The following is a 25,892-nucleotide window of genomic DNA, read 5'->3' on the forward strand; positions in this document are numbered from 1 at the left end:
AAAAAAATATCATCTTATAGAAAAGAAGCACCATTTCAAGACCAATTTGTGCATGTGTGTTTGTTACAGATCATGGACGGCCCAGGTGAAAACGAGCCGGATCTCATCGCGGCGTCTCATCCACGGTTTTGTGAGGCCATTAAGACTGACACTCCTCCATATTCAACCCTCTTCTCACGAGTGTTCAAAAACAAGACCTTTCACGTGTACAAACTCAAGAAACTCAAGAAGAAAAACAAAGCTGAGAGCGGTCCGTAGTGCTCGTTCCTCAACAGCAGTTGCCCATCTTCACTGGATGGCTGAACGCCCCATCTGGAATGTGCAACGAGTGTGTGATAGTAGCAGGTGTGTGTGTGCAGCTGTGTGCTTGAGAGAAATCGGAGAGATGCCTGATTGAGCCAGCACACGTTAGATTTGATGCGTGTTTGTGTGTGTAAATCTTCTGTGAGCCGGTCTGCCGCAACAGGAGCTCGAGTTTAACGTGGAGAGAAGGGAGGAAAATCTCTTTTTATCAGACTGTCGCACTCCCTCGCGCTCTCTTTGATCATCGCTTCTCTTTCGACACATGCCCTTTCACCAAGCACATATTTATGCTCATTCCTGTCACACATCCAACATGAAACCAGGAAATAGCAATGGGGGAAAATGTTTTGTTTGTTGGTCGGTGTCAAGATGGGCTACATCCTGCTGTCTGGCTGCTTTTAATGTATACAGTTGTATACTGCCATACGCAAAAGAACAATAACATGCGGTTTTTTGGTCACTCTTACATCAACAAATCTGAAGAAACAGCCTTACTCTTGGGCGCAGAGGAAGTGCCATGAATTCTCATCATGAGAATAAATTGTCTGTAATAAATCAGTGTCACAAATTTACTTTGATTAGGGACCTAGAAATGAAGGATTAGTTCATTTTAAAATGAAAATTCCCCCAAGCTTTACTCACCCTCAAGCCATCCTAGGTGTATATGACTTTCTTCCTTCTGATGAACACAATCCGAGTTATATTAATAAATATCCTTACGCATCCGAGCTTTATAATGGCAGTGAACAGGACCAAGGAGTTTGAAGCTCAAGAAATGCTTCTGTATTCAACTTACGAAAAAGCGTTAACTGATGCAACGTCAATTATGCTTTTTTTTGTAAGTTGAATATGGAAGGCGTAGGACGTAGTGTAAGCGTTTTGAACTGCGAGAGTTTTACACTTTCTTTGTAAGTTGAATACGGACTAGCGGAAGCTAGATATTTTACTTTATAACGTGTAAAATATGGATATTTTTCTTACGCAAATGCATCGCTTCAGAAGGCCTTTATTAACCTCCCGGAGCTGTGTGGAGTACGTTTAAGATGGATGGATACACTTTCTTGAGCTTCAAACTCATTGGTCCCGTTCAATGCCATTATCAACCTTGGATGCGTCAGATGCGTTCTGATGAACTCCAATTGTGTTCATCAGAAAGAAGAAAGTCATATACACCTAGGATGGCTTGAGGGTGAGTAAAGCTTGGGGGAATTTTCATTTGAAAGTGAAAATCTAGGAATAAAAATCTAATTTAAACCTTAAAGTTTACAATTAAAAAAAGCTTAAAGGATTAGTTCAATGTGATCTGACTGTATACGTTTTGTGCTTTAGTTGTGTAAGTAGGTGGTGAACACATTGGCGCTATAGATGGTAAAAAGGGTTTAGAGATTTCACATTGTATACCAATTTACAGGGACATTAAATGTAGTGTGTTTTTTAGGATGAATAACAGAGCTGAAGTATTCATAAAAGTTAGAAATGTCCCATGAAATTTCCTTAATCCTCCATTGTGAAGTTGTTTTTAATGTAGTTCAGTGGATATATTCACAGTTTGAGTAGTCTTTTTAAAACTGAGTTAAATATATTGATTGGTCATTTTTTCATCTTAAGTTGTATATGAAGCCTTTAGTGTATGAAAGTGCCTTTCCATTTTTTGGATAAGCTCTGCTGCACTAACGAGTCATGCATTCAAAAGACCTTCAAATGAGTGGCCTCAAGTGCTACAAAAATGTACCTACCTTTGATCTTTGCTGCTGTTTGTTTTTATTTTATCCCCCCCCCCCCGCCTACCCCCCACGATGTTAGCTGAATATCTTTGTACAGAGGTGCCCTGGGTGGTGCAAAACAGTTTTGAATCTTTTTAGTGTTTAAAGATAAACATGATGTTTGTTTTTCTGAAAATTCAGTTTATAACATGAGGGCTCCTCTATGATAATCTGTTATTGTATGTGGTGAAACAGCTATTGTTACCTTACCTGTCAGACATCTTTGCGTCACACATTCTGTCACAACACTGTCCCTCAGGAGATGATCTTTACACGGCTGTGTGCTTTGATTTCATACGCTGACATTGTTTAACTGTAAGAGTTCTTTGGTACGGTTTATTGCACTAATTTGTTACTGTGGTATTTCACGCAGGTGGATTGTTTTCATTTGTGTCAAAAGTGTTGATTTGTCTTTGGATGTTCAATGTACATTTCCATTTTTGTATTAAAGCAAATTTGTATGTTGATGCAAAAGGATTTCTGTCATTGGAAGTCAAATCACAAAGGCATTTTGATGAATGCAGGTCAGAGATTTTAGGCTGTTCTCATTTCATGTTCTGCATTATCCCCAACTAATTACAGCTCTGTTTCCATATAAAAATAGGCCACTTATTCATCAAGAGACTTACAGCAGATGAAATTAAAACCCTGCTGTTTCATTTGAATATAGCAGTATTTAACAGTAATGTTCAAGTATCATTGAACAGAAGAACTCCATTTATTAAGGAAAAAGAAAAGCAATTTAAAGGATGCAAATACAAAACGGCAAGATACTTTGACCAACTCAAAGAAAGATTAAATACATGAAAAAAAAGCTTTAAACAGAATTAGATTTCTTTTATATATTTTTAAAAAGCAATTCTCTTTTGATATGCACAAATGAGGTAAAAACATTGTTTCACAAAATAGAGTACTGTATATTCACCACACAAATAAACAGGTGGCCTTGGTTCAAAATCGGAACAGGTTTTGTAAGATAAGGAATTCTGTTATTCAAAGACAGAGCCCATCATGCTTCATTCATGAATGCTCTCACCTCACACTGGATCCTCCCCAATCCCCTTACAAGGATGACTCCAAGCGCCAATCCCGTTGGCCTCTTTCTAACTCTATGAAATAGCAAGCATTGCACTTCCATCTGTATTTCTTAGCTTTAACTTGAAAACCTTTTTTATACTCTTGTTGCTGCCTTTGGAAATATTGGCACTTTTTGAGATCCGTAATAAGAGTGACGACTTCTCCATCGAGTTTTCCAACTCCCATGATCCTTTGGTTCACAGCATGACAGTGAGCGATCAGTTCACATTAGGATTAGCACTCTGATGTCTTTTAACACACTCCTACTCGCTCCACTCTCTTCAGCCAGCCTGTCATGCTCCACATACGGCATTCTCCGGAAGAAAATAAATAAATAAATAACTGAAATGATAAAAGGAGGGCAAAAAACATTGCCTTAAAATGCATAAAATACAAGGTTGGCATTTGAGGCCTCACGGGGGGAGACTTTTAGTTATTCCATTTGCACACACAAGCTTGCCTTGCCTTTTCTTCACCCCATGTAGCCTCACCACATGCGTTCACAAGCCCATTAAACATGTTACACGAAAGGCGCTCAGGGTCTGAAATCGCTGGCCCACCACTCCCTGAATGCACCTGGTGCCGAGGCTCATTTCTTCACTGCAGTGCCGAATAATGTGATGGAATACAAGTAGTTATTTATAGTAGAACAGGAAATGACGATACGGTCGGGTAAGCTGGTTTGGTTAATAATACGATACTTTCGAAAAGAAGCAAACTGGAATGTAAGCTCATTCTGGAGCTGTAAGCTCCTCTAGCAGAGCTCGATATCATGTTTGAGTTGATCACGTGGAACAACACACACATTCGTTTGTCTTAATGGCTATCCTTTAGTTTGGCAGACTCTGATTGCTACCACTCAATAAAGCGTGAGAGCCAAGAGAGTTTTCAATAGTTTTCAGCTACAGAAAACTTCCATCTCATGCCAGCCACTCAGACTTGTCCCTCAGACGCATTTGTATTCCAGCCGTTCCTTCGCTCCTTTTTGGCTTGAAGAGAGGACACAATTTGTATTCCCAAGGAATGTCTCCTAAAATGCCAAACAATAAGGCTGCTTTCTGTTTCATTTTCCTCAGTGTTTTTCACACATCTTCAGTTTTTATTGGTCTTTTTTTCCCGCAGACTGCTTCTTTCATCCTCACATCCGAGTGAATAGAATCTAAGCGGAGGGCTGAGCAAATAGAGAGAGAAAAAAAAAAATCAACAGTATCTGAGTATGAAGTTATGATTGATGAACACAAGTGGCCACCCTGACAGAACAAGCGGTGAACTGATTTCAGAAAGCGGCCGAAGAAGGAGGAAGACAACCCCTCTTCTTGTCACATCCGAGCATGGCAGTTTATTTTTCTTGCCGTCTTTCTTTTATTTAAGAACACATAGACCACACAGACATATAGAATGGAATATCAGGAAAGATCTGAGTGAAGCACGTTCGAGGTGCTCCGCCAGTGTCGCACACAAAGACAACAAATGGTTCCACTAAAGTCATTGTCATCCGCAAGTCACTTTAATAAAGATGGGCTTAAAAAATTGCCATGACCACAATTTACTGTGTCCTGGATTAGCTTTTCCTGTTTGCTGCTCATTGAGAGTCCCAAATGCCACCCATCTCTGTACGCAGAGGGAGTGTCTCGCATGAAGTAATACATCCAGAGAAAGCCGAAGCGTAAGAATTTTTGGCATAAGAAAAATCCCTCTGGTTTTTAGACAAGTTTTAGTGGTCTCCCTACTCTCCTCACGCTGCAGGAACTCTTCCCGGCAGTTCCTTAGAGGTCGCTGCCCTCGGCCCGCTCGTAGAGGGCTTTCAACTTCTCGAAGCGCGGCCCCCACTCTTTCAAACATTCGTGACCCGCCGCCGTTCCCTCTTCCAGCCCAGCGGAGCTGAAGGAGCTCAGTGACCCGGCCAGCGAGCCGCCCCCCTCCGTGGAGAAGACCTGCAGGGAGTCGAAAGGTGCCGTTTCCGGGTGCTGGTCGGCATCACGGATAATTTCACACAGGTAGCGGGCCAGGTCCTGGCTGGAGAACGACAGGCTCTTACGGGCCAGCTGGGCCGCTCGGCTGGGATTTGCAGTCTGGCCTTGAGCCGGAGAGCGGCAGGGGGGCACGTCCCTGCGGATGGTGGTGGCTCCTGAGGATATGGAGGAGGTAGTGGTGGCTGTACCCGCTCTGGAGGGGGGGTCGGGCTGGCAAAAGTGTTGCTGTTGCTGCTGGGAGGGAGGATGGTGGTGGATGGCTCGCGATCGGCTGTACTGCACCGACTGGGCCGGGCTGGGCTGCAGCGACTTCTGGAGCTCTGCCATGTCATAGGCGTTCTGAAGGAGAGCGGGAGAGAGGAAATTAAATGCATAAAGTGCTGACAAGTAACAAGATCATTAGCGTTACATAACGTGCCATTACAGTACGTTCAGGAACTGGTGTAATAACAAAAGCGTCAGTCACAAAAACTAATAAGACAGAGCTCACTGACAAAATAATCCGCTTGTCTGTACTTCCTCATCACGTAAATTATTATCCCCCAAAGTGTTAATGGCATTAATCCGGATTCAAGCTGCTAACACTGTGTTCTGATTAACACCTTTGTGCACGTCTTCCTGCACCTGAGAGGAAGAATCCTGACAGACGCAGTGAAGAGCACAGCCCAGCATTACACACTCAGTCAACACAACAAAACGCGACACTGGTCCCCTTTTCCCATTGAACATCAACATTAATCCCATTCCACGGAGGATGATTCCCCTCGTTATTTAGCGGCGCAGCTCTCGGGGGAGGAAGAAAAACATATAATGCTCCTTGAGGAAAAAATAGACGAAGAGAGGAGGAGGAGGAAGAGAGACAGAGAGGGAGGTGTGGGTGACATGGGTGTAGGTGTAATTGATTACATGATGAGGGAGATGTGTGAAGCTTCATCAGATGGAGAGGATCAGAGCACCACTATGCATCTGATAATCATGTAACAGGATTTTACACATGCAGATATGAGAACGAAAGATCCTGCGACACATCTACACCCACATACTTCAGATAGACCAGAGGAGCAGGCAGTTACCTCTTGTTCGGTGTGTTTCTCATAATACAAAGCCACATTTCGAACAAAATAAGTTGTCACAGTTTCCCTCGGCACTCAGCGAAGCCACTTGTCATCAGCATCAGAGTGCATTTTTTAAATGTTAGAGGTTGTCATAGAGACAAACTGACAAGGGCGCCTCGCTGCAACAGGGCGTCATGACAACCTGTGCAAGTTGTCATAGTAACTTTGAGCGCTCAGTGTCCTCCTGCGTTGGATTCTCTGACCTGTGATCTGAAATCAATTTTGAAACAGAAGTCACGCACTCACCTGATCCTCCTCCCCGCCGCCCTCCTCGTCGTAGTTGAGCACGTTCTCTCGGATGTCCTCCCAGCCGTCGTGGTGCGCAGACACGTGGTATACTCCCTCCTTCAGCCCCTTATAGCTCCGCCAGCGCGTGTACAGGAAAATCCCCAACAGCAGCACTGCGGAGGCACAGGAAGTGGTTGAAAATTACCTCGAGTGCTGATCAAGGATCACTTTAACCTATTACAATTTACAGGAACACTGGCCCTGTTCCCAGTTCAGTGTGAAGTACTTTTAAGTGAGCTGGGCTGTGAAAGCACATCGCCCGGAGCATCCCTCAGGCCATGCTTCCCTGGCACTAAAGGTGGCTTGATGTCAACGTTATGACTTGGTAGAGATGGCCTAGATTTGCCACAGATACATTATTTCAGTAAGCGCTGTGGCTCGTGTCAAGTATAGCTCGCTAAATCAATCCTGTTTGGCACCACTCTGACCTTTAGAGTATATTATCTTGCTATCGAATTCCCAGTACACTTCAATCTGCCAACACTCTATTCTCTCTCTCTCTTTTCGATTCAGATATCTTCTCCATTTACCTTCTTTTGTGTGCTCGCCTTTTGCGCGTTTCATCTCTCTCGCTCTCAATCTTCAGACCTTTTGAGATTTTCTCGTTCCCTTCCTTCTATTGCTTCCACTTCATTACCTCAGCAGGGATAATATGCGTCTTTTGCAACGTGTTTTAAGGTCGACCCCGTAAACAATTCCAGGTTTAGACGTTCGTGTCAAACCTGACAAGTGGTGAAGGAACCAAAGAGAGGCAGAGAAAAGCACATTGTCCGCTAGAAGGTCTCGTAATGGCCGTGTTCGAGCTTGACGACTGCTTTTGGATTAATCTAAAGGATTTGTGCACTTAAATAAAAGCCTCACAGCCCAATTCCACGTGATACCTCTTAACAGACTGAAATGGCACTCAGACACCCCGCAATCTCAATCCTCGCTGATAACCTCGCCACACACAACTGCACATAAAATATCTGGTCTTTTTGAAGATTCGTCATGCCTTGTCACCACCAAAGAAAGGCAGATGTTTGGAGCAAAAAAACTATTTTAGTTTAGTTTTGTCTTTGAATAAGTGTAATGAGCTGAGTTCAGGGTTTTAAAGTGAGGGTGGAGAGTCTTTGTAATCGAATGCACCCTTTCTCAAAGCAGTAACTATTAAGTGAAATGTCTCATTTGCAAACAGAAAAGAAGTCTTGGTGAAGGAAGACCATTTCTGTTCTGACATATGGCATGTGTTGCTGCTTAGTTCTGGTGTGTTTTGTCAAGCTTTGTAGAAGACGATGACAAGATGTGCAGCAAGCCATACGGAGTGTGTCTATCCAACTGAGATCATTTGTGAAAAAGAAATGTCTTCAGACATTTGTGACATGTGATATACAGAACATGTGTAAAAACATGGGAACTAAGAGACAAAAAATGCTACACTAAAAGATTTTTCACATTTGCAAATTTAAGAGTCTTGCAAGACCATTATTAAACTGTCAGCATGCCCAGGAATGTCCACTGTATGAGAAAAATGCTGAAAATTATATAATTTCATCCGTTATTCACTGCCAAATGTGACTCATTTCATTGACATTTCAGTCTAAAATGGTTGTCTTCATTAATTTGCCTCAAAAAATGGCCTAAAAGTCACTGTGCTGCCTCTCAGTCTATTTCAGTCTCCAACAGTGCAACTTTTCACAGTGATTTTTAAATGCATCTTGTGTGGTTGATATTGAGTGAAAAGCTTCTTCATCTGATTCCAGACAAGCCTTCTGTCTCCTCGCTGCCTGCTTCATCGATCACATGACCCTCCAATCTGACCCATCAGACCCCTCTCAGGACACCCAAGACCAGCCCGGCATCCTAATCTCCACAGCGAAGACGATAAACACTGCACTTCTGTTTCTGCTATGGAAACAAAACAAAACTCAAATTCTGAAGATTACAGACCTTTAACCAGTGGAGATTTTTTCCCCTTTTTCAATCACTTCACGGATAGCAATGAGTGAATAGAGCTTTTTAAACATCTAGGTTTCTGATAAACGCCGAAACAAAACATGTTAATGATGATTTCTCATGGTCATTAAATGTATTGTCTTTCTCAAGGAAAACACACTAAATCAATGCCTGGGCAAAGCATTTAGTCTTATTAAATGAAACGCATTGATCATCTGTTTAATGTATGTGATTTTTAATTTAATGGCATTGATGCTCTCTGAAAGAAGCCTTGGATTTCTTTCACAATACAGGAAAGCACGGAATGAGAAAGCGGAGAAAGCAAGAGGTAGAGACGAAAAGATATCAGTGGGTACTAAAAATTAGTCATAGTAACTTATAGGAACTACATATCAACTAACTCTCATTGGAGTATTAGTAGACTGTCTGCTTAATATCTGCCTACACTTTATTTTGATGTTCCCCCAACAGACTGACTATAAGTAACTTTGCAACTACATGTCAACTTATTCTACTATCCCGAAACATAACACCTAACTCTAACCTAACAGTCAGCTAATACTCTAATGAGAGTTAGCTGACATGTAGTTGCAAAGTTACTTATAGTTAGTAGAGTGTCTAAAGTGGACCATCGGAATAAAGTGTAACCGTGATTTGTAATAAAAACTGCGCTACATATAATAATTGTGCGTCACTTAGACAAAGTGGGTTGTAAATGTTCTGTCATGTTCTATTTTTATGTCAGTAAAAACAGTGTGTGCTAAGAGTAACGCTTAGTATTTTAATGTGACAGGGTCCTTCTTTCTCATCACACCTGAGACAAATTAGTAAAGGTTGAAAATGCAATCCAACTAAAGAACATCCAGAGCCGGATCTGAAAGCAAAACACGTTCTACGAAACCTTACTTCACACTCATAATTCAGGTCCATATGTCAGTAACCCATCTCTGGAATTAAGCAGACACTCTTCACCTTCAAATGCTTCAAATCAGTATGAGCATATGACATTGACTGTTATCTTCACAAGAAATAATCTACACATACCAGATAAAGATAATAATAAAGGTTACATACTATCGCATACTGTTTCATTTTATCTCCCTCTCCCATCCATCCATCCACACACACACACACACACAGCACTCAGTTTTGCAGCTCACCACTGCTTGGCCCCAAATGCCCTGGAGCCTTAACAGAAGATCAAATAAAAAAAATTAAAAAAATCCAGCATGTTTGCACTGACATGACTGTGAGTGTATGTGGGTCTGGGTTTGCCTACATTATGGACCAACTGTCCCCAAAATGGTAGCAAAACCTGAACTCATCTGTCTGTCCCCACAAAAACAACTAATAAACACCAATGAATATCTTAATGAACATATAAAAAATGTAGAAAGCTTTGTGTGACCATTAGTTTTAGAAGTAGAGACAAAAATAAATACAGTATCATTAGCTCAACATAAAAACCATAGAAGCTAATGAAAGGTTTTGATATATGCGTGTTTTCTCCATTCTCTCTTGGGGAAAAAAAAACCAGACATTGCTCATCTGCATCTTAAACTGTTCATCTTCAAAATTTATCTTCAAATTATCTTCATAAAGCTCTGCACAACACATCAACACAAAAGGGAAATTAGTCAAGTCTATGTTTTTAGTTAGACTTGAATACTGGACTGTAATTTCAAATATAAAATGTAAAACACACAACGCAAGGTCACAGCAATCAATTTGCTGTGAGTAATTTGATGGTACCGAGGTAATTTGGGTTAATAAATTGCACTCAGTATTTAAGACATGACACTTTCTTACATTAAAACACGGCAGTTGGATTCATTAAGCGGCTAATTGAACAAATGGCTTGCATTATGACTTTTCTTCAAACTGTGGTTAAAATACTAATGAGAGATCATTCTCCTTTACTATAAAAAAATAAATAAAAAATACTGTAATTCTTTATAACTTTATTCTTTGATAGTATATCTGCATGGCGTTCTGATGCTTTACTAGTCTCACAAAAAGTCCATGCATTATCATGTCAGATCTGTGCTTTTAAACACCCAAAATGCCAACTGAAATGTAAATTAAAGACACTTTATGGCAGAACATGCTGTGTTATTAAATGGTTGATGATTAGGAAAATTAATATGTGGAAAATAAGTCCTGAGATCTAAATGTAGGTATAAAAAGGACTTGTGGGCCATATTTTTAATCTCAAAGCAGATATCAGAAAAAATGCATGGAAAATAAGGATGGAGATACTGACACTTTACTGAGAGTCTCTTAACTGAAAGAAACTTTTTCACACAGACATTAAAAAGGATCCCATGAGAGTCACAAAGAGCTAGAGATTGTCAAAGAGCACTCTAAACTATAATCATTCAAGTCCATCTTTTGAAGTTATGATGGGTGGTTATTCCCGTAGGTGAGCATCTACACTGTGTGAATGTCAAATCTGCATATCAGCTTTGCTGTAGAAAGATAGGCTACTTGACAATCCAGGTGTAATAGAGGACAAGTGATCCCTCTCCACAGTGGGGAATCAGAAATACAAAGAGCAATATGTTTATAAATATGTGTATAGATAATATATTGTTAAGGTTCTAAAAAAAAACAGCATGATGTATATACTGTATATAGAGTAAGATTTTTTCAGTCTTCTGAGGTAATTGCATACTTTGTCTCTCAAAAGTAGCATTTGGAACAATCCAAAATCCCTTTTCGCCTGTTCAGAGCCATCTCACCGCAGTATTATCTGTTCCTGGAGTTTAATGGATGGACCTTTTCCCTCTTTGCTGTTCCTGTAGTGATATGTTAGTCAGCAGGGGCACCGTTTTCAGCAGGGAAGAGTGAGTCGTGGCTGGATAGGTGGAGGTGTAGTGTTAGCACGGTGTGCTAAACCTATTAACCGCCTTACAGGAAGAAAAAAAAATCTTCCCAACAGTGCGCTGAAGTCTTTCATATTGCAGAGAGCACTTGAACCATATTTCTTGCCACTCGTCTCTACTTGGAATCGTTCCAAACCGACAAGATGCAATGCAGAAAAACAGTGAAGATGAAAAAACACAAAGAAAGGGGGGGATAAAAACCTTACTGGCTACTTAAATTCAGTTGAGGACGGTCGGGACCATTGAAATTCTGCCCAAAACCCTAGTGCATTGATCTCAATTTCCAGCCCGGCTTGGGTAAACAGCACAATGTGTGCCTACAAATCAAGTAATTAACACTTTAAAAAGCAACTGAAGCTGAGAATGAATAAGGTCATGTCAAATCTATAATGGAACGAAACTGCGAGAGGAGGAAAAAGATTGTTTGGTTCCCTTTAGCCTCGAGCGTAGCCATGCAGGCAGATGAGGACGACGGAATGAAGGGAGTTAATACGAGTTCCAGCAGTCATGATCATTGATTATGTAGACTGTGTTCTTTAATGCTGTCAGACAATGCGAGAAAAATGCAACACATGGGAACACGAAACCTTGGCATAAGCAAGAAATATATACATATGCCAAACTCTACATGGGAAAAACGGCAAAAGTCATATGAATAAATACATATCAATAATCACAAGGCAAGAATATTGAAGTGCCAACCACCAAAATAAGTTTTAAAAATACATGAGGTTCAGCAGAGGAAGAGCACAGTTAATATTTATGTGACAAACAACGGGCTGATCCATTAATTTAAGGCTCCTACTGAAACTAACAACTGATGTGTTGACTGTGAGAGACATTATGATTAAAACTGTAAAATTCACCAAAATTAATTTTGATTAAGTCACTCTTAATGCAGCAACCCGCATTTATCAATGTAGCAACACCACTTAAGCACTTGCATTATTATGATAATTAATATTATACCCATATCACTAATTAAGATATAGGCTACGTTAAATAACGGGGGGCTGTAACGACATGAGGGTGAGTAAATGATGAGATTTTAAGAGCACATGCTGAAGATAGGTACCTAGTAGGGCCATAAAGCAGATGCATATGGCGAAGAGGGAGCTGAAACTGAGACCCACGTCGTCTCTGTAGATGGCCAACGTCACTTCGCAGTGCCGACCACGGTAGCCCTCTGGACAGTGGCATGTGAATTTGGAGGGAGACTGTGCCACACATGTCCCCCTGTGACATGGGCGGCTGGCACAGAGCGTGTACACACAGAATTTGCCAGTGGAGTTCGCTTTGACAATATGACCTGGGGGACACCTGTGATTGGAGGAGACAAAAAGGGTTGAAACATCAATCAAATGGTAATATATTAAAGGGTTAGTTCACCCAAAAATGAAAATTCTGTCATTAATTACTAGGAGTGTAACGGTACACGTATTTGTACCGAACTGTTTCGGTACAAGGCTTTCGGTATGGCACACGTGTGTACCGAATGCATTACATTGCAACATTAAGGTCTCCTGTTAATCGCAATAAGCTCTGCGTTTTGTTATTTTCGATAAGAAACAAAGCATCATCCTTCAAATTCTGTCCACGAAATCACGAAATTCAAACAGAAAATGCCGTTTTGACGCACTTTGATGTGGCATGACAGATTTCTGTATAGGCGCCTCAGTTCAACCGGCAGCGCGGAGCGCGAGTGAACGTGATCATCTCTTCCTCTTTAATAGCCTACTAGTTACAGAATAAACATGAATGAACATCTAAAGGTACGTTGAAAGATAGAGTACAACTTACTGAAACAGTCATATCTCTTGTAATCGCTCAATCAGTGTTTCAACGGCGGAAAGACGTCAATGAAACAGCTTGTAAACAATAGGCTATGTCACGTAGCATTTACCTCAGAAAAGCCATTCAGTGTCCACAGCTTGTTAGTTCACCAGAGAAATTAACTCTTTCGCTTAATATATGCTCTGTTTTAGCCTATATATTCATTATATTTTACTTTACCTGTTAGTGATGTCTTGATTATTTAATGTATGTTTAAATAAATCTGTCACTGACAGCCACTGTATCTAAATGATTATACTTCAACAACGAATTGGAGTAAAACATAATTTTATGATTAGATTTTGAAGTTAATGCAAAAACTGCCTTATGTGCAGCTTACAGGTTTGCATACAATTTGTTATTTGAGTGTTGATTATTATATTTAAAACCAAAAAGCGATTGAATTTAGGCTAATAGTTTGGGCTCTGTTGTTAACCTTTAATATTATAGTAGCCGAATGTTCAAGTAAGGGCTCCCTACATAGTTTATAGCATTAGCAGAGATATTTTTTTTATCCTTAAGAAACTTTTAGTTATTATTTAATTTAATATATTTAAAGACAGAGACACAATTTGTTCAGTAAACTACTGTTTAATAAAAAAAAAAAGCAATTTTATGTTTAGTTTTCTCCCCACCCTTACCGAACCGTGACTTCATAACCGAAGTACGTACCGAACCGTGAGTTTTGTGTACCATTACACCCCTATTAAGTACTCATCCTCATGTCGTTCCACACCCGTAAGACCTTCATTCATCTTCAGAACACAAATAAAGATATTTTTGATAAAATCCGATGGCTCAGTGAGGCCTCCATTGCCAACACTTTCAGATGCCCAGAAAGCTACTAAAGACATATTTAAAACAGTTTATGTGACTACAGTGGTTCAACCTTAATGTTATGAAGTGACAAGAATACTTTTTGTGCGCCAAAAAACAAAATAATGACTTTATTCAACAATATCTAGCGATGGGCGATTTCAAAACACTGCTTCATAAAGCTTTGAAGCTTTACAAATCTTTTGTTTCAAATCAGTGGTTCGGAGCGTGTATCAAACTGCCAAAGTCCCGCCCCCTAGTGGTGAATCATTGAAATTTCAAAACACTTATGACGTAACAAAGCCTTGTTTACTGAAATCTCATGACTTTGGCAGTTTGATACACACTCCGAAATCTCCCATCACTAGATATTGTTGAAGTCGTTATTTTGTTTTTTTGACACACAAAAAGTATTCTCGTTGCTTCATAACATTAAGGTTGAACCACTGTAGTCACATGAACAGTTTTAAATATTAGTAGCTTTCCGGGCATTGAAAGTGCATTATCTTGCTGGTAATGAAGGCCTCACTGAGCCATCGGATTTTATCAAACATATCTTAATTTACTTTATCTTTAATTTAAACCATTTAAAATTATTTAAACAATTGTGTTTGGTACTGCTAGTGTTGCAGAAATTAGAAGACATTGGCCAATAACATTTATTACTATTATTATTAGTATTAATTGATTTATTTTTACTATTTTTCCAATGTCTTTTATTTTATTGATTATTTTATTTGGTGGTGCTAGTGGAAAGGACACTGGTCAATAGAAAAGGGAATTTTTATTTTTTGGTGTATCTAGAAATGCTATATAATCGTAGAACCACAATGAATGTGAATGGGAAACCGCTCACAGTGAGCTGGTATATTTAAAACCCTGCGTGAATAAAATAAGCTTAAGATCACACGTAAAAAAAAAAAAAAAAAAATTGCCCTGGAGATCAATGTAGAACAGACGGATCGCTGAAAGAATTCAAAATTTGACTGAATATGTGACAAAACAATCTTAAAGTACTCTAAAAATCTCAAGGGAAAACACACACATACACACAGTGCGGAAACTCAATGTGACCTGCACAGAGCGTGCTTATCAAACTGATTAGAACAAGAATAGGGGAGCCTGTCGGCAAGTCAGAGGCAATACCTGCAGACAAACAACAACATGCAATCAAAGACAAAATCGACTACACAGCAGCTGCACAGCTCTCACAGCCAGAGAGGAGAGTGGACAGGTCTGGGGTGAAGAGTGGCCCACAGATATCATATTTGTATCCGCTTTCAACTGAGGTATGTTTACACACAACCCCAGGGCCAAAGTGCATAAGGCTTGGCTAAGTAGAGCCCTCTACTGTGTGTGTTTGTGTGTCCTACATTGAGGAGATTAGAGAGGATTTTTATTAAAACTAACCAATATAACATTAAAACAACAACAACAACAACAAAATGGATTAAATCATGGAATCTATTTACTACTCCATCAATTTTATTTTTATTCAGGGTTATTATAGTTAAGTAAAACTAAAGATAAAACAATAAATTCAATTCTTGATATATATATATATATTTAATTTAATTTATTAGACACCTTGAACATTTCATTCATTAATACAGTTTATTCACTATAGTTTAAAAAAAAAAGGTAATAAAATATGACAAGATCTCAGAGTTAAACTGTGTCAGAAAAAATGTATCTTAATTATGTCAGATAACACTTAAGCAAAACATGGTCAGGTCAAAGTGTCTGAATAATTTTTTGTTCTAAATTTTTATCAATTTTACTGGTAGTCAACTGTATGAAGAATTTTTGGGTATAATATATCACAGTTTACTTTATTTTGCTATCCTCACTTACATAAATGAACTATAGTGTCCTGCACCCACTAGTAAAAATATAACAAAAATATCAAAAATGTCTGAATAATTTTTGGTTTGACTATATGCGTATCTGTTTACCTGCATTCATGGATTCTCCACAGGTCCACACAGGTAAAGGGGGGGTTACATTGGTTTTTCCGGCAGGAGTCGGAGGAACAACCCAGAGACACACCCTGAGAGCTGACCACCGACACTCCCTCTCTGCCCTGACCGTCCAGAGGAATAAACCGCCCACTGAGCCTCAGGTCCCGCATACAGCCTGTGCCAATGAGGAAAAACAAAACAAAAACACAAAGCCAACATGTTTTATGTTTCAGTACAAATATAGCATAATGTGTGAATCCTCCTCTTACACCTACATAACATACACTTGCTTCTTCACATGTACACATAGACAAATTGAGCTCAACATGATCCACTCATATTCTGAGCTCTTAAGAAAAGTGCTTTTAGAGTCCATTTAATAAATACACCAAGTGTGTGCCTGAGGCTAACCAGCGTAGCTGTACGTGTGCTGCGCGCAGGGGACTGGTCCACCTCCTCTTCTCTTTCATGTCACATGCCATTGTCTCCCTTCCCTCCTGCTGTCTGTTTTATTCTAGCTGTACGTCCCCTCTACACTGAAGGTGCATTTGAGGCTATTATGAATTAATTCTTCTAATTAATTTTTCATTATTGTCAATACAATAGTGTGTAATCATGACAGATAGAGGATCTACAGTATGAATTAGCTGATAAAGCTGTACAGATTCATCTGCATGATGTACACATGTGCTGGCTAAGTTCTTTTCTCTGACTGAAGTTAAATTGGATTAGCAGTAAAATGGCAGTCTACTTCACAGCACTATATAACTCAGTGATTGGATTTCTGGCCATGGGACGCAGTATTTTTGTTAGCTCAAAATGCCATTCTACAGTGTTTATTGGAGTCCACAGCTCACAATGCACGCTTTGACACATTGACTCCATTTCATTTATTGTAACCAATTCATCTATTGCGACCAACTCTGTACAGACCTCACAGACTGGTAATCAACTCTTGAAGCAGTTGGAAATGGGAATTAATAATCAGGGGGCTGTATTTGGTGCTGCTTTGAAAGTACAACTTATAGTGTGGTATGTTTTTCACACCATAATGCTCATTTGCCAATTCCATCGTTTGTGCCAGGTTTGTTTGTTTTTTTAATGTAAGTATATGGGAACACGGTAAAACAGAAATTAGATGACAAGTTTGAATCTAGAATTGCATTTCTCAACCTTTTCTGTCAGCAATGTGTTCCTCTAAGTTCATATTATGTTGGGTTTAATTTAGCATACGTGTTAATGTTATTAAATAGGCCATTGTTACGTGCATGTGGAAAAAGTCTCAACAAGCAGTTTCTTCTCCCTTTAATTAGACACTTGAGCGTGTTTGTCATTATGACAGGTCTGGAGGCCATTTTGCATCTGTCGTTGTATTGTAGTGAAGGAAAAAAGAAGAAGAAAAGATTATTTGTAATTCATTATTTAAATCTGCTGACAGCCTTGATGTTTTTATCATACATGACTCATAATTTCTCTTTTACAAATTTTAATCTTCCCCAGTACCCCCAGAGTCCTCTAAAGTACCTTCAAGGGCACATGAGGTACCTCTGTTAGGGAATTACTGATCTAGAATATATAATAACTTTAGTAGGAATCAATTTCTTAGTCATATGCTGCTTTTAAATGCTCTTGCGAGAAGATGAACCTGGCGGACTGTGTACAGCTCACTTATAGGGGAGGAGTTGAGCTAATAGGGCCGATTCCATCACTAGTCGTTGGTGGGCCTGTTCCACTGTGACATCACAATCAAATGCATTCCTGAATACTGAGTTTCTGATTTATGGGGAAAATAACAAAAAGAGTTGATGGATCTTTTTTACCATAATAGGGTGGTTGGGTACACACACTGCGGACACATAATTATGTTCAAAAACGACGTAAAAGTGAATTTTGCATAATAGGTTCCCTTTAAATGAATACATGATGGGTAATACTTTAGTTTAGGGTCCAGTTCTCATTATTAACTAGCTGTTTATTAGCATGCATATTACTAGGATGTTTGCTGTTTATTAGTACTTATAAAGCACATATTAATGCCTTATTCTGCATGACCATCTTCTACATCCCTTATACCCAGTTCCTTCCCAATACCTATACTTAACAACTACATTACTATTAATAAGCAGTAATTCGGAGTTTGAGGCAAAAGTCTTAGTTAATAGTTAGTGAGAATTAGACCCTAATCTAAAGTGTGACCATGTGATATTAGCATGATTTAAGTTATTATCTTAGTCTACTTTGACAGCCACCTCTGATAACAGATCAGATTACTCTTAATTGTAACACAGAATCATGCATTTTCCGTAAAGCTGCTTTGAAATAAAAAAGTGAAAAGTGCTACACAAAGGTGAAATGAAAATGTAAAAATTATCCTGAATAAAGCCAAAGTGTCATGAAATATCATCATCTGTTTTTTTTTTTTTTTTTTTTTTATTAATTATTATTATTTGAAAGAAATGTATACTTTTATTTAGGGTGCATTAAATTGATCAAAAGTGATAGTAAATACATTTATAATGTTACAAAAGATATCAATTTTAAATAAATGCTGTTATTTTATATTTCACAATATTACAGTTTTTACTTTATTTTTGTTCAAATAAATGCAGCCTTGTCTCACGTCTTGTTTTGGTTTTGTTTCATGTTCATGTTCATGTGTACATGACTCTTGTCATGTGATTCCTTTGTTTTCATGTGATCATGTCATGTGCTTCCTTGTTTAATGTGTTGTTCTCATTGGTTCATTGTTTAATCATGTTCACAGATGTGTCTTGTCAAGTCATTAGTCTCTGTGTATATATTGACCTCATGTTTCCTCAGTCTCTTGTCTAGTATTGATGTTGTAACCAACTGTTGGTGAGTTTGCTATGGTCATGTTTTGTTTACTTTGGATTATTTTATTTAAATAAACTGCACATGGGTTCTCAACTACAACTTGCCTCAGTGGACTGATGTTACACCTTGGTTAATATGAGAGACTTCTTGAAAAAAATATTTAAAAAATCTTACCACCCCCAAACTTTGGAATGGTAGTATGTACTACAGTACATACTGTAGTTACATGCATTGGGAATATGATTCCCTATCATATCCATAGCTTTTTGGCATTGTGCTCTACCTGTTGAGCTTCAGGAACACACCTGTACCTCACCTTGGAAGCTCTTGTTATGTCCTGAGGGGAATGAATTGCCCAGCATCACCACAGCGGAATCAATAACAATCTCCCGACTGTGACCTGGCGATCCCGTGATCTCTCGCCGTCCTCCCCCGCCGTCCAGGCGCAGGGTCAACTCGTTGTCGTGCCGATCTAAGTGAATGTCATGCCACTCTCCGTTGTCTAAACGATAAGAGGGCATTGTCAAGTTGAAGTCCCCATCACCGAGGTTGTAGAAGACACTTAACAGACCCTGATAGATCTAAGAAAGTGGGGGAAAGAAGAAAGAGAATGCTGTCAGCGAATAAATTAATTTATAGTTTTTCAGATTATCTGAGGAATCTGGAGAAAATATAGTGACAAAGAACAACTGTGAAATTATGAAAACAGTGGTAGCGAAGTAAAGAGAAAAAGAGCAAGAGAGGCTCAGTATGGGATGAAATAGACCCATTGGGAACTGAAGACATCAGACTGGGCCAGAATCTGATAAAACGACTGAGCACTAACAGAATTAAACATATCAGTCCTTTAATTGGAGACAATGGGAGCAAGAAATTCAATATGGAGTCAGTGAGGTTTGCCACTATATTCTTGTGTTGCCTCTCTGAATCTCTAGAGGTCAGCTGTGAGACTTTCTTTTACTCTCTCTTTTCCTTTGTGTGTGTTTTATGATCTTCTTATACGGATTGCTTCTTACAAATCAAATGTTTCTAAGGCAAGTTTTATTATTTATGAGGGCATGTAAGAAAGTGTGTAATATCAAAGTACAATATAAAAGTCAAAATTTTTGTACTTTGAATCATTCAACATTCAACGATCCCTTAACTGTAATGATTTTGCCTTATTTTTAACAGTCCTAATAACAATAATTCAACTGGTGTTTTACTTTACAAGCAAATGCTTACTAGCCATAGCTCTATATCTGGTGGAAAAAAGGGGAAACGCCACGTTTGACAATGAGGTAAGTGTTTGTGAGACAGAGCGGCTAGTCAATCTCCTGAAGAAGCCCCAACCTTCATTTTAATTTCAGAGTCTTTCTGCAAGTGTCCCAGAGAGCATAATTTGCAAGCCTCCATTTTAGATCCTGGCTTTGTTGTGAAGGAAAAAGAAGGACCAATCAATGATGCAAAAGGCAGTGAGGCTCTCTCACATTTGTATACAGTTGTACAAAAACTGTAAACGGTATACAAGAATAAACACAGTTGACCTCTGTGAACTTCTCACCTTCCTCCTCTCCCACAGCCTACTGAATTTCACCTGCAATACAGCTCACGAGAATAATCTCAAACCGGAATGTTAGACTATTTCAAGGATGAGTCTGTGCTGGGTAGGTATTAAAACCTGAAGGCGTTCTAATTAACAAGAACATTAAATTTAATCTGTCCATGGAAAATTTGAGATTTTGCCTCATGCCCTAAGATTTACCCCACAAATCACAGTAGAGATGCTCACTCTTTCCCCCAGGTGGATGTGAAAGATGCCTCCATGTCCCTCATCCCCACCCAATGATCCAGAAACCATCTACTGGAGCAGCAGGTGAAGCCATCTGCCCAGTTGCATGTTTCAGAATTAGAAGCATTTGATCATGGACCATTGAATCTTAAGTGCATAGTATTAAGTACGTTTGGCTTCCCCAACCACCTTTTCATATTTTGTTATGTGTACAAAATATTAGGAGACATCATTAATCAATGTCATGACATAATCTAGGGAATCATTAAATGATTCCATTTTGGTGGTTATACAGAGATGAGACATCAGGGGCCCGTTTCAATAAGGAGGTTCAACCAACTCAAGTTAAAACTTGAACTCTGAGTTGACTTACCCTGAAATGGAAAACTCTTGAGTTTTCTGTTTCAGAACAGCTGAATTCAGTTAGTTCAATTGACTCCGAGTAGGTTGACTCAGAGTTAAGCGTGTGCACCATGACTATGAAAAGCCATCATCAATGGAGCTCCGATATTACGATTCACCATGGCAACAGCACGTCCGCATACTTCAATGCAAGTTATTGAACTAATATTCATTTTTATGGTATCCCACATGCAAAAAAGTAATAATTTAAGTGCTTTTTTTTTTTTGCAAATTATGTTCTATTTACCATGTAGGCTAAAAGTAGCAGTTCTTTGCAGTAAGTGTAAATAGTAATTAGATGCTATTTATATTTTATACTGGCAGATACATACTATTTGCACCTCAGTATTGTAAATAAACAGAATGCAATAATAACAAATTATTGTAGAGTGCAAATTATTTTATCATTATTAAACTCGTTAGGCAATTTACTTCCACTTTTAGAACATTTTCTTCATTTTTACTGAAAATTAATGCCTTTCTGATGTGATGGGAAAAGTGAAAAGAGCGAGCTCTGCAGAAGGCGGATTCGAACCCAGTCAATCGCATCACAAGGTAATTCTCCGCACCCAACACGCTACCGCTACTACCTTGTGTGACATCCGTGGGTGGGGCTACTGTAAATTTGCATGTAGTAACAGACACTCCAAATAATCTTGTTTTCCGTTTGCATTAAGATTATTTTTATTACCGCACTGGCAGATATTGATAATTTTACTTAAGTAAAATGCACTTAATTTAGATCCCCCCAGGAAACACGACTAAATATCTTATATCATTTTCTTATATAGAAAATCCATCTTGATTTAAGAATTTTTAGATATTTGTACTTGAAATAGGACAAAAAAAATACTCAGTAAGAAAAGCATTTTTGCAGCATGAATGAATGAATTAACTATTTAAACATCACTTGCACTTTAAAAATGGGGAGGAGACCGAAAGTAACTCTGGGTTTACTGAAGAAAACCTGCTCCTGACCAGGTTAGGTTCACAGAGTAAGTTACCATTGTAACTGACTCAGAGTATAAGTTACCTCTCTTTCAGAAACGGGCTTGACTTACCCTGATTTCTCGGGTTAACATACAGAGTTCTCACTTAACCTCCTTTCTGAAACAGGCCCCAGGTGTTGAAGCAGAACTGAAGCTTTTTCTCTGAGGGGGGAATAAAATGGCTCAAACTGAATTTGAAAATAACCAGCAGTATAAAAATAAAATACAAAATATGAGCCCAATTAGAGTAAAAAAAGAAAAAAATTAGTTTAAAACCATCACAGCAATGAAACTTCCTAAGTTCTTCAAAAGACTTCATAAGGCCTCATTTCATAAGTTCACACCCAGCAGATGTGTCAGGAAAACAACAGTTTGTGATTGTTGATGTCTAATCTTTTAGAGTCTTGTTTCTTAACCAGAGGGCCGGGACTCACTTGGGGGCATCAGGAAACATCCAAAGGGGCCTCAAGATGACTAAAATTGATTTTAAATAAAACAGTAAGTATTAAAATCTACTACGAAACTACTAAAAATCAAGATTTATCTTATGTTAATTCCCTCAATTATTATTATTATTATTTTTTATTTTTTTTTATTGAAGAACTAGGGTTTCCACAGTCTTGGAAAGCCAAGATATATTAGGTAGCCTAATTTTGCTAAATGTGATTTCTAGGCCTGGAAAAGTCATGTAAATTAACTTCATACTAACTATTTATTAAACAATTTGGGCATTTTAAATAATGAATAAACATCTTACAGTTATACCAAGCTCTAAATATTTTATCAGGTAGAAATTGTAAACTGTGAATCATGAACAACTGGAAAAGTCAAGTAAATTCAGGTTAAAGAGTGTGAATCTTGAAGAACATTCAGCTCTTAAAACTCCAGGAATGCTGAAATGTAATTTTTTTTATTCAGATTAAAATGGAAAGGGCTCAAATAATGTATAATGTAATGTTTTTTATGAGCTGTCTGTCATCAAAACCTTCAATAAAACTCTAAAAACAATGAAACATAATTATAACCTACATCTGACGCATGTTACCTCAGCGTGATTTAACGTGGTTCTGTATAACACTTTTAACCAAGTTTAAATCCATTCTGTCTATTTTAAAATCAGCATTATAAAGTTGTTTTCCGGCATCATGATTAAATTTATAATTTAAAATCAACTCAGTACATCTGTAAACACATTCTGAGTAAGAATCCCTTGAATTCAAGGAAAACACAGACCACATTGATAATCTGCTGCCGCTAATGGACCTGTGCCTAAGTGTCTTGAGAAGAAATTAGATGATCAAACTATTATTTCCTCCTCATCTGTTGATAAGAACACCTTGCTGGAAATGTCTCAGTGAGATGATGCATCATAATCAGACACAACAGCCAACGCTAAATGGGTATTGGCACATCACATCAATTAGCATTATTGCTAAGGTAATTGAGAGGAGCACAGCAGGAGATTAAGTTTTAATCTTTTGCACATGGCAGAATCAGTTCCTGCACCACTGTGAAGCCTCGCAAGAATCACAATATAAACAGGTAATGCAATCTGTAGCCTGCCACTTTAGGGGGATATAAAATGTCTTCGAGCCTGTCTCAGAGACGCGTCTAATTCATGCTGCAGATAAATCACCTACGATTTACATGGGAGAGAAAGAGAGAGGAGAAGGAGGGAGAGAAACAAAGCAGCAATCAGCAATCCAACCACATCATCTTAAAGCAGGTGTTGAGAGAAAAAAGGAAACATGAAAAAATGAGAGCCTTGGAGTGAGAGGGTAGACGGCATGCATTCCGCAAGTGTATCAGCTGAATCGGGAGACGCATACTAATGCTTCTGATTAAAAACAAACTCGTCGCTCCATTCAAATTCTCACATTGCACCGCTGTTGCAACAACGTTCGCAGGGTCTGGCAGATGGTCTGCTATTACAGAGCACATCAAGAACAAATAATTTTTATATGCTGGCGGTCGATGCTGCTCATTTGTTTTAAGGACGTTTCATGGGCACAAATTTGTGGGGAAAGACATTAAAAATGGAGGGCAGGGTGTTCAAAATTTCACTTATGTTTCTTGAGCACCAAATCAGCATGTAAGAATGATTTCTGAAGGATCTTGTGACACTGAAGACTGGAGTTATGATGCTGAAAATTCAGCTTTTCCATTACAGAAACAAATTACATTTAAAAATATATTAAAATACAAAACTGTTATTTTAAAATGTAATTTAGGTTAGGGTAAACACTAATGATTCTTACCAAAAATTTTAATGGTAGTGTGTGTGGAAATTAACATTTCTAACACATTTTTATTGTTAGTTCATGATACCTATTAGCTAATGTTAATGGTTTGAACCTTAATTATATTCCAAATTATATTCAAAAGGAACATGATAATACATCATCATGAAGAAAACGTTTTTTTAACTTGATAATGCATTGGCTATATTCAAGGGAAGTGAAAAGCATAAGAGAGGAAAAGAGAAATGCTTTCAGAAGCACTAACCTCCAGTTTGAGATACTCATTCTGTTCTTTGGACAGCAGGCTGAGGATAGAACTGCTGTGTTTGCGTGTCCGGACCAGGACCTGAATCTGCGTGTGCCTGGCTGGGAGCGTGAAGGCCAGCTGAAAGTGTATGTGACTCCTTCCATCAAATGAATACTCTGGGACCTCTGTGAAACACAAATGTGTTCATCAAATGCAGTCCTTAAAAAAGGATGCATAAACATTGAAAAACGCACTGTGAGAATATCACAGGATGTTCCGGTTGTGTTACATAAAGAAGCTCTACAAATTCATAACACTTCTGAATGCGATTTGTGCCAAGATTTGGTGTGTGTGAAAATTCTTCCTGGGTGCTAACACTATCCCTCCTACGCAGAGCAATTCAAAGATATTCACTGCCCCACTGAAAAGTCTTCACACACACACACACACACACACAGACACACACACACACACACGCACACACACACACATTTCCACATCCATTCAGTCATCCTCTTTAGCAATGATTTATCTGCTTTATCTCAAGTCTCTCTCACCTCCCACTTGTGAAAATAGACATGGCTTGAAAACTTTGGGACAACTACTGAGTAATTACCCTTTTCACACTGATGCCCGCTGTACCCTGGTGTGCACTGACAGCTGAAGGAACCCCACTCGCCGTGGCAGCGGCCCCGGGTCCCACAGGAGGGAAAGCCCATGTTCACACAGCTACTGTCCGTCATCAAGCATCCTGGAGCACTGCCAGAAGAGTCGGCTGGTGAACCTAGGTCATAAAACTGAGAGAGAGAGAGTCAAAGTGAGGGATACAGACTACCAGAAGTCATGTAAACACTGAGAGAGGAGCAAAAGAAAGAGATTAAAAGATTGGAAATATAAATAAGGCAGAAAATAATGGTCAGGATAGGCCAAACTGGGGGGCCTTGAGAAGATAAGAGATGAAAAGTGAAAGTACGTTTTATCTTATTTGTGCAATCACCTTTAATCCAGCCTGCCATAATGAATATTACCATGCCAAGCAGGCCACAGCCACTTAAAAAAAGCGGGTCTGCAGTGCTCTGTATTAACAAAATGGGGAAACCTTGAGGTTTTAAATTCTCTTCATAAGAGAACAACCACGCACCACATTACGTCAATTTTTCCTTTCATCTGATGACTGCTATTTATTCATGCCCACTCCTCTTAATGTCAAGTTTTTGAAGTGACTACAACAGGAGTTTCATCCTGTGCAGGAACCGGTTGCACCTGGAGCACAGCTGATTTGCTTGCAGCTAAATAAGCAGAAGGACTGTGTTAATTCCACTGAACTACTCTTTGTCAGTCTTTATTTCATATTAGACAGGTTGGTTTATTGTCCATGGCAACTCCATAACCGATCAGCTTTCTCAAAAGTTTGGGGTGAGTACGATGTATTCTTAAAGACATTAATACATAGCATTCA

The 25,892-nt window shown here is 38.9% G+C and overlaps 2 protein-coding genes across 7 annotated transcripts in view; one reads left to right on the plus strand and one right to left on the minus strand.

The window, feature by feature from the left end:
* The window catches only part of dpy19l3 (dpy-19 like C-mannosyltransferase 3), a 47,999-nt gene extending 38,487 nt beyond the window's left edge, over positions 1 to 9,512 (plus strand). For 4 of the 5 annotated variants that reach the window (XM_051899160.1, XM_051899161.1, XM_051899162.1 and 1 more), the window contains one exon: positions 70 to 2,540. In XM_051899160.1, the coding sequence (XP_051755120.1) occupies positions 70 to 258 (189 nt within the window). In that variant the 3' untranslated portion in view covers positions 259 to 2,540. Of the gene's footprint in view, positions 1 to 69; positions 2,541 to 8,261 lie in introns of those variants that run through there. The other variant, XM_051899163.1, reaches the window with a different exon arrangement.
* The window catches only part of si:ch211-186j3.6 (neural-cadherin), a 264,672-nt gene continuing 240,858 nt past the window's right edge, over positions 2,079 to 25,892 (minus strand). For both annotated transcript variants that reach the window (XM_051899157.1, XM_051899156.1), the window contains 7 exons: positions 25,050 to 25,230; positions 24,452 to 24,618; positions 19,101 to 19,365; positions 15,944 to 16,124; positions 12,415 to 12,659; positions 6,478 to 6,632; positions 2,079 to 5,455 (listed from right to left, as the gene is read on the minus strand). In XM_051899157.1, coding sequence (XP_051755117.1) covers positions 4,910 to 5,455; positions 6,478 to 6,632; positions 12,415 to 12,659; positions 15,944 to 16,124; positions 19,101 to 19,365; positions 24,452 to 24,618; positions 25,050 to 25,230 — 1,740 coding nt within the window. In that variant the 3' untranslated portion in view covers positions 2,079 to 4,909. The remainder of the gene's footprint in view (positions 5,456 to 6,477; positions 6,633 to 12,414; positions 12,660 to 15,943; positions 16,125 to 19,100; positions 19,366 to 24,451; positions 24,619 to 25,049; positions 25,231 to 25,892) is intronic.

Source organism: Ctenopharyngodon idella, chromosome 7, assembly GCF_019924925.1.
Source record: "Ctenopharyngodon idella isolate HZGC_01 chromosome 7, HZGC01, whole genome shotgun sequence".
Taxonomy (NCBI): domain Eukaryota; kingdom Metazoa; phylum Chordata; class Actinopteri; order Cypriniformes; family Xenocyprididae; genus Ctenopharyngodon; species Ctenopharyngodon idella.